The 13,966-nt window shown below is 43.4% G+C and overlaps 1 protein-coding gene across 2 annotated transcripts in view; it reads right to left on the bottom strand.

Annotated features, from left to right (window-relative positions):
• Nucleotides 1–13,966, bottom strand: part of KCNC1 (potassium voltage-gated channel subfamily C member 1) — a 434,810-nt gene that overhangs the window by 132,715 nt on the left and 288,129 nt on the right. For both annotated transcript variants that reach the window (XM_069623781.1, XM_069623782.1), the window contains exon 2: nt 5,612–6,545. In XM_069623781.1, coding sequence (XP_069479882.1) covers nt 5,612–6,545 — 934 coding nt within the window. The remainder of the gene's footprint in view (nt 1–5,611; nt 6,546–13,966) is intronic.

The raw sequence follows: 13,966 nt of genomic DNA, 5'->3' as shown, positions 1-13,966 counted from the left end.
AGGAAAACCTGCTCCACTGTAGGAAAACACTTAAGACCATCCTGTTCAAGTAGCTGATCCTCGAATACTAGGACCCTCTTCTCACTTGTCCTGTTCTCTCTCTGTTGTCTTGTGTACGTGTGCGCCCCGATGCCCGCAGGATACTGGCGCATTATAAACTGATAAAAAAGAAAGACAGATTTTGCCAACTCGCCTGGCAGAAAGCAGCACAGGTGACCAATGTCTGGGTAATCTGACAACATTTCAAGGTGCTCTCTGATCTTACAGAGGAAAGATTAGGTTTCTAAGATTGGAGTGGCACATATTTTAAATTCCAATCTTTAGACTGCACACTAGTTAAGATCTGAAATACTTTAAATATAGTAGCTGCAAGTGCAAATATCATAATGTGACATTGTGAGATTTTTGCTTCCCAGCCCGATTAGCACATTTAAGGAACCCATTAAAGCTGATTCCACCATTCAGCCTTCTTGGGGGGACCCTGATGATTCTCAAACTGTGTCGCTGTTGGTTGCCAATTCTTCCTGAACTTTCTAAAGGCATATAAAGGCAGTTGTGGAAGTATATGTATCACAAAAACAAATGTGAATTGAACTAGAAGCTGACTCTGCCACAACAAGTGCCAAGTGAATGCCATACATACTCTAAGCAGGCAGGCAGCTATTACACTCACCGCAGTTGTGCAAATGGTGCCAGTGTCCTTGTCAGTGCAAGGAGAGTGGCCATGTCTGGGAATTCTTCTATTACTGCAATTAATTCCAAGTAAGTGTGTGTGCATGTGTGTGTGTGTGTGTTTATGTGTGTGTGTGTGTGCGCGCGCATGTGGGTGTTTGTGTGTGCATGTAGGTGCATGAGTGTGTGTGTGTGAAGGCAGGGAGGAGGAGTAGACATTACTTGGGAACCCTCACCTAAAGCTGCTGGAAGATGCAAAATTAGAATTAGGAGGTAATTCCATCATAGAATAAGATGGATTTACTAACAGCGATGCATCAGCATCACTCCCATTTCCTGTAGGGAGGGTATACGCCCAACCTGCGATCAGAGTGATACCCATAGGTTAACTTTGCCTTCCAGTGCAACTCAAACATTTCACAACATGCATTTCTTGGAGGCTCAAAGAAGCTTCAGAAATAGTCCCAACACATGGATGTTCCCGTAAATGAAGCATGCCTGCATTGGTAGCAGATTTGTTGGCATCAGATTTCAATGAGGGTGCAGCAAGGAAGTTAACATCCTGTGACCAAATAAGGCACCAGGTCAACAAGAACCAGGATGTCAGAGGGCATTGTGTACCTCCAGCATGTGAATAATCCAGATATGACTCATGTTCAAGTCAATACACTGGGCCTCATTACGAGTTCGGAGGTAGCCATGCCGTTTTTACTGGTCCTACCCCCAAACTCGGGTCTGGGTCCCACAAAATGGGAATAACCGGGCCATTCTGACCTTTGCGGGCCCGGTAATTCCCATTTGTGGCACCTGGACCCGGTACATCCCCATTCCCATTTGAGCCCATAAAGGGCTCAATAGGAATGGGGAGGATGGTAACAACGGTCCCGTTCATAACAGGACCGTTGCTACCATCCTGTTCTGCTTGCGGGTGCCACTCTGCACGTCTGGTCTGACCAGGCGTGCAGAGCGACCCCGCAAGCAGAACTCGTAATGTGGCGGTAGAGTGATAACGGCGCCGGCAGCACTACCGGCACGGTTATCACTCTACCACCAGGGTCGTAATGAGGCCCATTGAGATATTATTCGCCATTTCTATTGGTCATCTTTCTATAGATTTAAAGTACACAAGAATGCTTCACTTTGTTTGACAATATTTTCCTGCAAGATGATAATTCTAGGCTTCTATTTTCTGTGCACTTTCTCTCTCCACTTTCCACTTTGGATGTGTTCTGCCTCGTCTCATTCAGGGTTTTGCAATGGGCCTCATTACGTGTCCGGCGGTGTGGTACATTTTTGGTAGTAATTCCATTGCTGACACTTTTTTGCAGTGAAGAAATTACTGCTGGTTTTACTGCACTACCAAACTCTGGAATGGGCGGTGAAGTGGAGGATTTATCTCCAGCATGTAGCTGCAGGAACGTCCTCCAATCTACCTGCAATACATGGCAGATTTACAGCAGCAGCATTACAGCATGCAGTAAATCCACAGAAAATCTCTTTGGAGTCCTTTGGATTCCAGAAATGGGGATCAACTCCACCGTACCACCATTTGTAATCGGCAGTAAATCTACTACACCAAGTGGCATTACCAGTCAACATGTTTGGTAGTGACTGCGGAACAATCACAGAATTACCACCAAACCCTGTAATGAGGCAATGGGGGCCATTACACGTTTGCTGGTATCCTGTTGGTGATTCTGGCGGGATACTGGCAAATGGTATCACCGTTTCCACCACCTGATATACCAGAATTACCGGGATATTACAGGCGGCGGGAATACTGGTAAATCCCCACTCCATGGAGTCCCATAGGATTCCATGGAGGGGATTGCCAATATTTCTGCCACTGGTAATGCGTCGCGGAAATACCTTTTAGTTTTTAACCACTGAGGGCCTGATTTACCTCCAGCTCTAGACTGGAGGTAAATAGGGTAATCCCCACCATCAAACTTGTACTCTGCCGGTCCAGAAAGGTGCCGATATACAGAAATACCTGCACTTTTCTCCAGGCCGGCAGAGTTGTGATGACCCCCGATGTCTTCCTTTTATGCTTTCCTATTTGTGCGGCTTCATTCACTATAGGAAATGACATACTGCAGTGGAATATTGTTTTCTTTCAGGTCTTAGCCAATCTGTACTGTATGTTTCCACATGTTTGTCTGTAGTATTGATGCCATAAAACCATTATATGCTTACCAGGAATACACATCTTCCCATTCTCATTGGCCTCATAATGCCTATGACGGTAATGGTAAAAAATTGCCATATTGGAATTACCACCATTTTTACCACTCACCCAAATTAGGAGTCCTGAGAAAAATAGGAGGACATTCCTCCAGCATTTGGCTGGAGGAAGTTCTTACATAAGAATGGGGGAATTACCAACAGCATAATAATCGTAACTCATGATCTTTTGGATTTACAACCTCTCATTCCTCGAATGCAATATGCTACATGAGAAACTGGAGTGCACATTCCAGATGCACATTCCCCAGAACTACTACTGCGATAGCTTCCATTGAATGCATTATTGGATAGCATATCTGCACATGTTTATGTCTAGTACCATAGATGTTTTTACACAAAGAATTCATAGTGATATCAGAAGGAGTATTCTAATCTCTGCTGCTTCTCTTACAGAGAGACAGGCAACTTTGGCTCGCCAGATATTTTGGACTACAAATCCTATCACCCCTAGTGTGCATAATCAATAGTGAGGGGTCTTGGGAGAGTCTCCAGTAACAGACCCCTGTTATGCTTGCTAGCAGTAGCCCTGGAATCTTGAAGCATTAAATGGTGCTGCAAGCCCCTGTATTGCCATAATGGGCGTTCACGGCGTCACTTGCAACCAGAGCACTTAAAAAATAAGAGATAAAACAAGAACCACAAATGCCATACCAAGCTGGATAGTGAGGGAGGCAGAGATGGTTGGCCATGTGCGTAATCTCAGTGGCGGGGGAGGAGAAAGCAGAAAGACAGGAAAGAGAAGTTGAAGAAGATTGAAGATATTAGAATCAATGGATAAGATATGGAAAGACATTTGCGCTTCTTCGAAGATATCTTATTCTGTAACTAATATGAACCATTTCTCATGATGTACTGCCCACAAGAACATCAGTGTAATACTATAACCCTACACATTCCAAGAGAGGGTGAAACATTATCCCTCTGAGAGACATAAACATATTTTCCCTAATCTTTGATAAACTACATGGTAATAAGCTCAGTGTGCAATTTGCCTGATGCCAGAGGAGAACTCGTACAAGCGTTTATAGGGGGAGCTAATGGGGCTGATGGCTCTTATGAGGCTTTGGTTTTGTGGTCCCAAGCTTTTCTATGTGGTCTGTATTTCTTACAAGTATAAGACTGTATCAGTCTTTATAATTTATATACTTATAAACCTAGATGGATATTCGATGGCAGTTTTCTTTTTTTGCCATTCAGATACAAATATTTGATTCTGTTCATACTTACAGTAGGCAATGTTTGGGTTGTGATGGGCAACATTTCTGAAAAGGGTTGAATGAGAGAGTAAATCGTAGTAGCGAAGCACCTTTCGGGGTCGGGGGAGACTCACGGTGCATTAGTTGAATTCAAACATCAAGAAAAATCAATAACCCTTCTGCTGCCAGTATAGTCCATCTGCAAGTCCATTCCGTTTGTAAAAAAACATTCTTGCATGTCAAAAGGTGCTTCCTATCTATACAAACGGCTAAAAACCACCTGGCTGTGTATTAATCTACCATAGCAGCATTGTGTATCAGTAGTGTGTAGTGATGCATGGCCCACATATATAGAATGAACATGTGATATCCTACGGGCAGAGGTAGATTATAGGGTGATATGTCTGTTCTCAGGAACCCCACCAATTAGCATCTTCAATGAATAATCCCATAAAACTGAGATAGTCTGATAACTAACCACTGATATCTGGTGTTATAATATTTTCATTACTGACAAGGTTCCTCCATACTTTTCTGATGAATATTTTCACGCTGAATTTGCTTAAAGTGTTGATGTGAAACATTAAAGCGAAAATGTATTTCCTACAATGAGTTTAACATTTGCGAGATGCCATGTGACAAACACTTTCCTTTTGGGACAAACCTGTTCTTTCAGGGTTACTCTCATTTTATAAAGCGCTAGAGGTCATTAACCGATATTGTAAAAAAATTGACACATATTTAAAAAAATGTCCACACCATAAAACCTACACTTAAAATAAGTGAATATGACATTGATTACATTTACACTAGTGTTGTCACACTCTTGGAGGACATATATGGCAGTATTTGTTGTGTTTGGGAAGTTAAAAGGACATTCTACTTGTATTTACTGAGTCATGGTAAAGAGAATGCATTTTCCCTGGGAAGTCAAGGTAGTGTAGTAATCCCTTCAGAGTCTGCTTGCCGATTGAAGCATTTCATTCACAATTTGTAAATTTGTCTACACAAAACAAATGAGTAGTAGCTAAGAATCAGAAACAAATTGAAACTATCAGAAATTACTGAATCCCATCAACGGTGCTTTGAATACTTAAGCAGTAGCTCTAAAGCAAGTCCTTTTTGTACAAACCACACAGGTCTCAGAATCATTATCCACACATCCAGGAGCATACGGGTGAAATTAATCAATTTCTCAATGAAAGGCGTATTTGACCTTTCTATTCTGGTCAAACTGTATTCCCCTACCCATGGCAAAAAAATGCTCCTCAAACAAGGGTTCCCCTCTTTAACGCTACTGGTTCACCATCCCCACTTCATGCTCTTTGTCCCTGAAACCTAAACTGCAGCATCACACATGCTCAATGCGTGAGTTAAGACTATAACGGATAAAAGTGCTACCCCTTACTCTAAGGAAACAGTCTGGCTAAACCATAAATCTCTACAAGGGAATGAGGTTAGAATTCAGATGGACATTCCTCTAAGAGGTTTCCTACCTGCTCTGTTAATTTCTAAAATTTCCTCTTGTGCGAGTGGGCATGTGTCGCTCTGAGTACTGTGGTGTGGAGAGTTTATGACAGATTTACAATAATTGGGGGATCCCAGTTGGGGTGGCCTTGGAATATGTTTCTTTTTTTTCTTTGGTAGTTTCTGTTTCGCCATTGCTAAGGAGTAATACATTCCAAAGTTGTTCACAATGACGGGCACAGGCATTGCAATGGTCAGCACCCCTGCAAGAGCACAGAGCGCCCCCACGAGCATGCCCGACCAGGTTTGAGGATACATATCTCCATAGCCCAGGGTAGTCATGGTGACAACAGCCCACCAAAAGCCGATGGGAATATTTTTGAAGTGTGTGTGTTGACTGGCACTCGGATCGTTGGGATTAGCACCTATTCTTTCGGCATAGTAGATCATTGTGGCAAAGATTAGGACTCCCAAAGCCAAGAATATGATAAGCAGCAGAAACTCATTTGTGCTGGCGCGTAGAGTATGTCCTAGAACTCGAAGGCCCACAAAGTGCCGGGTCAACTTGAAAATTCGCAAGATCCGCACGAATCGGACAACTCGAAGGAAGCCCAAGACATCCTTAGCAGCTTTGGAAGACAGGCCACTGAGTCCAACCTCCAGATAGAAAGGCAGGATAGCAACAAAGTCAATGATGTTTAATGAGTTTTTGACAAATTCCACCTTGTTGGGACAAAATGTAATCCTCATCAGGAACTCAAAGGTAAACCAAACCACGCAGACACCTTCAATGTAGGTCAAGAAAAGATCGGTTTCCGACTCCATGTAGATACGCACATGGGTTTCATTTCCAATGGTTTCAAAATCAGTTTTGTTCACAATTGGGTTAAATCTCTCATGGGTCTCAAGGCAGAAGGTGGTGATGGAGACCAAAATGAAGAAGAGGGATGCAAACGCCACATACTGCAGAGAAAGAGACAAAAAAGTACATGAGCAATTTAAAAAATATTTGTTCTATTGAGAAAAATACAACTTTGCATAATTCTAACACGTCTTTAGTGACATACATACATTTCAAAACCACACAAATTCCAAAACATTCTTTTATTTATAGTTTTCAAGTAAACTCTCTACTCCCTCCTTCACATTTCAGCCGTGATTGGTTGCAAGCATGGATATGCATTCTGTTTGCATTTGGCCCCTTGAGAATTAAAAAAATGATAAAATAATCTATAGCTACTAATGTGCGTCTTCTAATACAACCTATTTCTGTCAATACTACACCATAAAATGTTAATGTAAATAAGCCGTGCATCATAATGCAGTCTTGTAGAACTGCTCTAAGGTACTTCTCAATATTATAATTAAACTGCAGAATTATAGATGGGTAGCTATCAACTACAGTGGTATTGTTCACTGAAGGGGACTGAGTGGGATTTGGGGCAGTATTATGAAAAGTGTGTACTTGTACAAAACAGGAGAAACTTACTTTAGCCCCAATTTTAAAGCTTATATGACATGAAATGGAGCCAGCAGGTTCAGCCCCATTCTGTGTTCCTTAAAAATATTTTCACTATGACAAAAAAATCAGACCGGCATAACATGAAAAGAAATTCAGTAAACACATTTCTTTTTGTTACACAGCGAAACAGAGTACAAAACAACCTGGTTCTAGTTTGCCTAGTGCAAACGTTGTTAGATAATTATCGGTTTGCTCCATTCCTATATTGTCTAAGCCTCTGCTCACTTTTTAGCACTGGTGCAAATGTTATATGATCCAGCCTCTGACAGACAATGAGAGTGAAACTAAAGTTCATTATGCTGTCACTTGTGATCTGGCCTCTGACAGGCAATGAGAGTGAAACTCAAGTTCATTTTGCTGTCACTTGTGATCTGGCCTCTGACAGGCAATGAGAGTGAAACTCAAGTTCATTATGCTGTCACTTGTGATCTGGCCTCTGACAGGCAATGAGAGTGAAACTCAGGTTCATTATGCTGTCACTTGAAATTCCAAGATGGAATGTAAACATTGGTTGAAAAGTAACCATCCATAATTATATTCTGTGTCTGGCTACATATGTCCCTTGAGCGTTCCTTGAGCTGTCCCTTATGGGCTAGTATTGTAGGGGATGTGTATTGGAAGCATGAAGGGACAATATAAGACATAAACAACAAGATATCTTCTTCCCTCACCCCCACAACAATCCAGAAATGGGGAAAATACGGTCAGAGAATATGCTGCATTCTCCTGCCATAATGTCATCACAGTTGATTATGAATTGCTTAATCCTCTTCTGTGATGTGACAGAAGGAGGATGCAGATATCAGAAAGGTAAAAGGTTGCTAATGGCTTCCAATAGAAGCCAGACACAACATTATATTGTTCACCACCCAGACATTACTTAAGCAATAGATAGAACCCGAGGTGGGGGTAGGGGTGGGCATAATATGATGTGATAGTTTATTTATATAGCGCCTATTCATAATGTGTTTCAAAGCACTTGAAGCCTCAGTTACAAGCTCAAGTGAGGCGAGGGCTTTACAGAAAGTGAGGGGATAGGATATGTGGAAAAGGGGGGTGGGGTTGAAGAGCAGGGGATGCAGGGAGCACACTTACCTTCATTCCCAGCAAGGGAAGATGGCAACTTTCCACTCTGACTAGGCTCAGAGAGGGGTCTTTCCCAGTGTGTTAAAGACCCTGTCCTGAATCTCCTCATTGGCTGGCAGGCTGCCACACCCCCCTCACCGGGTATTAACGATGGACAACGCTCATGTCAGACATTTGCAGAGCATCAATAGCTCCCCATAAAAATGCCTAGAGAGTTGCAGCTGTAGTAAATAACTGAGCAACATGTGATGTTTGACAGACCCTGGGGGTTTGAGTTGATTTATGGGTAACCCTCCCATGTTAGTGTTGCATATGTTCTGACTAGGTCTTGAACTCGCTGTTATCTTCTTCTAGGAGCATGGCAATAGATTTAAACTAGCTATCTCTTCCATCCTGCCCATCACTTGAAGGTAACATACTCGAACAGTTTCCAGGCAAAGGTAATGCACATGGCACAGCATAAGCAATATTTTCTACAAATAATGTTTTTGCCATAGTGTTCTGTGTTTCTTTGAATTCTTCATTATCCCTGTATCCGAAAGTATACTCTTTCTCTTTTGGCTTTTGACATAATTTCACCACATAAGGTTTACAGAATATCAGCCCTGTCAGAAAGAGGATAATATTGGATTGCCAAGCTGTCTGACAGGTATGCCAGCACTAACAGTTGGGTGTATAGGTAAGTTTGGTAGGGCACAAAAGGTGAGGAGGGAGAAGAGAGGAAAAGTGGACCCTCCAAACGACTATATTAAATAGATCACAAAACATGTTTGCAGAAATTAAGAGGATACATCGTTAGGTGGCTGAAGGCAAAGGGAATATTTGCTTGAGGAAGGTTTCAGAGAGATGAGAATAGTGGGTTGCTGTGTGAGGGACACAAGATTACTCAAGCAGACTTTTAAGGTGTGTCTGCTTTATTGCTCAGGAGTGCATTTAAATTCTTCCAAAAAGCAAACTCCAGAGGTGGGATTCTGGGATTGCCAAACCCAGTGGCCAAGTCAGGAATAGACTGTGTCAGAGGCAGATATGGACAGAGACAAGGAGGTTATTTAGAAAAGTCTAGGCCAAATAAAGCCTGGCAGCCTTTTGTATGAAATGTTCTAGTTGTGTGAGTGTGCTCTTGGCCCAGGGGTGGCCAAGTGTTGATGCCACCTGCGACTGCCTGGGTACCAATGTTAGTTGGTGTGGTGTTTAGTACCTGGAGAGCAAATGGCCTCTACTTAATACCGTCAGTCACCAAGGCCCAGGTTCTGTTAAACAGGAACGACGGGCACACTTAACTGAGGGCAGCCTATGAACTGTGGCTTCTCTGGGCGCAAAGGTATAGGCTGCATTGAGGTTTTTGTGGCCTGCTAGGAGCTTTTGGCAATGCTTATGATGGTTTGGGAGGCTGGAACACCCTCGGGTCGAGGATGGTCTCTTCTCCTGTTTAAATTGCAAGCAGTACTCCCCACATTGCGCAGTATGCTTGGCTATTAAGACTGACAGATGGACAGCTACCCCATCGCACTCTTGACCACATGAAGCCGGTCAACACCCTCAATACTCAAGGTTCAGTGTTTCAACTCAGATTACACTTGTACATTTTGTAACTCAACTGAGCACTTTTTGTCATTAAAGTGAGTTACATTCTCTACATCGTCGCTTTTCCTACGCGCATCTTGTTCAAAATATTACACAGTAACATCAAACTATTCTTGCAAAGAAATGATCCTCATTTGATAATGAAAACCCTTTTATACAATGTGATTTCAAGACGCTTCCTCTCTGTTCTGGAACACCCCCAGACACATGATAACTTATATCGAATCAAGGTCAGATGATTTTAATCTCTGAAACTGACACATTTACATTAGTTGAATATAATATTTCATTTGTATCAAAACCAAGGGCTTGCAGAGGAGACAGCAATCTATAGGACTCTCCCCATTTGATATCAGCAACTTGGCTTGGTTGGGAGAAGGGAAGTGCAGGTAGAAGTGGCCTTCCTTGCACTGCGTTGTGTTCAGGCGCTTCTATTGAAGCTGCTGCCTCCACCAAAAGTTCATCATTTATCATAATGTATAATTGTTCATTTATAATGTGCTTAATACCAGGAGTGGTTTCTAAGCGTGGGATCGGGATTCTAACCTGTGTTGCATTGCGTTGCCTTGCTTGCAAGGCAAACGTCTTTCCTCTGAACTATCCTTCCTGCCCTTGTTGGAGCTCTGAGTTACTAGACCACCTATTCTGTCATCTAAATTACCCTCAAATACTACAGGAAATTAGTTGGAACGGTCTGTTTTTACCGGGTTATTGACTTGCCAGAATTTACAAGAATCCTCCCAAATATATTGCAGTGTGATGAAGTTGCCTTCATTTTAAGTTTGGGCTATTAAGTGTCACTTGCAACACCTATAAGCCAAAAGTATTACATTAGAGTACAGACAGGATAGGAATGACAAATCAGGAGGAACACACAGTCCGTAGGTGTGGTTTGGTTAATTGCCCATCCATTGACTGGCCATGGCCATGCTAATCCCTATGGCCATTCCCAACCAGTTCCTGCCCTTCCCTGTTCAAAACACCTCCTCATGGGAACTCTTTGACATCCCTTTAATCAAGTCTTACCATCAAACGTTGCACTCGAAGTGCACTCAAAGTGCCTTCCAGGGTTTTTTCAAAACAGTCTTCTGCAGCTGCTCCCATCAATGGCCAGTTAATGGGCCTCATTGCGACCCAGACGCTAATGGGTTAACGGCACCGTAAAAGGCTGTGGCGCCGTTAACCTATTAGCGCCTAATTACGAGGTCCCTTTGCGGGACCCGACTTTAGCGGCTGGTGTAGACCAGCCATTAAAGTAGGGACCCGCAAAGGGACCTTGGTGCTAATTACGGTACCGCAATTTGCGGCACCGTACTTAGCGCCTTCCCCATTCCCATTGAGCCCTATGGGGCAAAAATGGGAATGGGGAAGGGCCATGTTGGAAGGGGGAATTACCGCCCCGCCAACCTTGTAATGGGGTGGTAATTCCCCCTTTCTCCATGGCGGAGTCGGTAAGTTACCGGCATGGACCATGGTGCTAATAGCACCATGGTCTTCCGCCAGGGTCGTAATGAGGCCCAATGACTCTGTGGCTGTGCCTGGCACGTGCCTTTCCCATGCCTACACAAGATCCCAAACTGTTTGCCTTGCCAATGTTTAATTGATTTTTGGCATGGACACCATCGTAGTATTGTTTTAACTCTGTTCTGTTACAGCTCCAACAGCCTCACTCCAGGGCCTCCTCCGAAGTAGCAATAGTCGTAGCAGTTTTCTGCATCCATACAGCCACAGGGAATAAAGTGCACACTCACAGAAAGTGTTGCTGCAAAGTGCTGTTTCCTAAGAATGTTTTGGTTTCTCACATTGCAAATGCCAAGAGGTAGGATTGTGTGCTTGCATTTTTGTTTACTTTTATCATAATGTGTTATTAAAGATATATTCCAGTACTGTATATATAATACAAATGCCATGAAAAACACTTGGAATTTTATCAAAGACGAACAGACTCCACAGAGTAGTAGATGTCCATGGAAATTACCGTAGTGATATCTCATTTCAAAGTAAAGTTAATCACCACAAAAGAGCCTTGAAACCTTTAGCAAATGCTTGTTCGGCATAACAGGGTTGGAACAGAGGCAGGCACAATCAATGCCAAAAAGCAGTAATAGATCTTTTTTTAAATCCAACTTTGCAAAGATAGTACATGAATGCTCTGGCAGCAGACGCAACATGTAGACCCTGATATCCCTGCCCAACAATCTACTCAATCAGTCCATTCATCTTTACAGGGGAACCTTTGATCTAATGACTGATTGAGAACACGTGATGCTCACCACCTGTGCAGTAGTGAACCCAGATCCCTGGCATTTCCCTTGCCTTGGCCGGGCTTTCCCATGGTGTTTTCTATGGGAGGCCTGTCCTCCATACACACACCGCCATTTTACCCTGTACAACTTTTACTTGCGGTGAAATAGCCCACGGCGAAATGTGGGGAAAGAGTCGAGTTAAAATGGGGGGAAACCATTAATACAGCAGTCAGGAAATACGACTTTAGCGCACGTCTTGCATACAGGTCATTTGCCTACTTATCGTGGTACAGTTCCCCAAAGCCGTCCATTGAAGGTTCAGTAACAGGCAGCGGAGGGGTCAGCCCTCGTCCTAACCATGGCTATCAACCTGAAGTGGCCTACTAGCCCTGGCGAGACGACTCGTTGCCCAAATAGCTGCCTGCTTACAACCCTCCTGCGTGAGAGTTCCATCTGCTGGGCAAACCTTCCAGATTTCCCCCACTTTCAGGAGCCCAAGTAAATGACTTCTGCGTGAAAGGCATGCGTGCTGATAAGCATCACTTTCACTAAGCACGCTGTGGCATGCGTGCTGATAAGCATCACTTTCAGTAAGCACGCTTTATCTTAAAAAAGAGGTGTTCATGGTTTTCAGCAAGATCTGGCCATTGGGCGCCTAACTGAAACACTAACAGCCCCATATAAGACACCTGTGTTTACTGTCTGTGGAGCTTTAGTAATGGTGCATGCATAACAGAGGGAATGTGCACATTCCTAAGCTGGGCATCAGCCTCCCATGTACATTTCCTTTTAAAAGCTCATCTGTCACTCAAGGAGAAACTTCACAGCACTGGCCCCTGGGGAAGTGTGCTGTGGTTATTAAACAGTCGACTAAAACTAACTTTGCCTTCGTGTAGTCTACACATGCATCATTTGATGGCCAGTGTCAGCCATGTTATGTTAACTTCAATAGACATACCATTTTTTGGGCATGCCTGCTGGGTGTGTCCTAGAAGCCTAAAAAATGTCCGACAATTTAAGGACGCTTGCCTCCACATGGTGCATTTGTAGACTACACAAAGGCAAAGTTAGGACTAATTTTGCATGTATCTTTTTGGAGAAATGTATAGCTAAAAAACAAAAGCTGTTACTTTACATTGGCCCTCATTACAACCCTGGCGTTAAGGGGTTAACGGCGCCGCAAAAGGTGGCGGCGCCGTTAACCCCTTAACGCCTGATTACTAGGTCCCTTTGCGGTAAGTACGGTGCCGCAATTTGCGGCACCGTACTTAGCGCCTTCCCCATTTCCATTGAGCCCTACGGGGCAAAAATGGGAATGGGGAAGGGCAATGGTGGCAATTACCGCCCCGCCAACCTCGGAATGGGGCGGTAATTCCCCATTCCGCCATGGCGGAGTCGGTAAGTTACCGGCATGGACCATGGTGCTATTAGCACCATGGTCCAACGCCAGGGTTGTAATGAGGGCCATTGACTTTTTTGAGAGACTTGTATATCTCATGACAGATTTGCAGCCTTCTATAAATTGGATACTGGGATTTATTTAAAGCTACAGCTATAATCTAGGCAATATAGGTATAGTGGTCTAAAAGGTCATGCATTTATTGCCTTCAATTTCTTGTCAAATATATTGTTTGCCTGCAATGCTAGGCAGATGAAAGGAACATTTGCTGAATGCCTCCCCTCTGGAAGAAACTGCAAACAAATGCTACAGACCCTACCAGAAAATCCTTTGTTGCCTCAAGTGAGAACTGCCACCTCAACCCCCCAAACCCATGCAGTAGAGCTCATTTACTGAGCAGGAATGACACAGGTGCCCTTGAATGCGAAGTGCTAGGCATGGTGTATACAGACCTGCGGAAAACAGTTACAGAGAAGACACTTTGATCTAAGGAAACTAGGTTGGGGGGAAAGGAAGAGTAAGTAGAAGGCAAGTGACTCAGAAAAGA

Source organism: Ambystoma mexicanum, chromosome 11 (assembly GCF_040938575.1).
Source record: "Ambystoma mexicanum isolate Mex_15411 chromosome 11, UKY_AmexF1_1, whole genome shotgun sequence".
Lineage (NCBI taxonomy): Eukaryota > Metazoa > Chordata > Amphibia > Caudata > Ambystomatidae > Ambystoma > Ambystoma mexicanum.
Note: the sequence above shows the minus strand (reverse complement) of the source record. Positions and strands in the feature narration are given on the sequence as shown.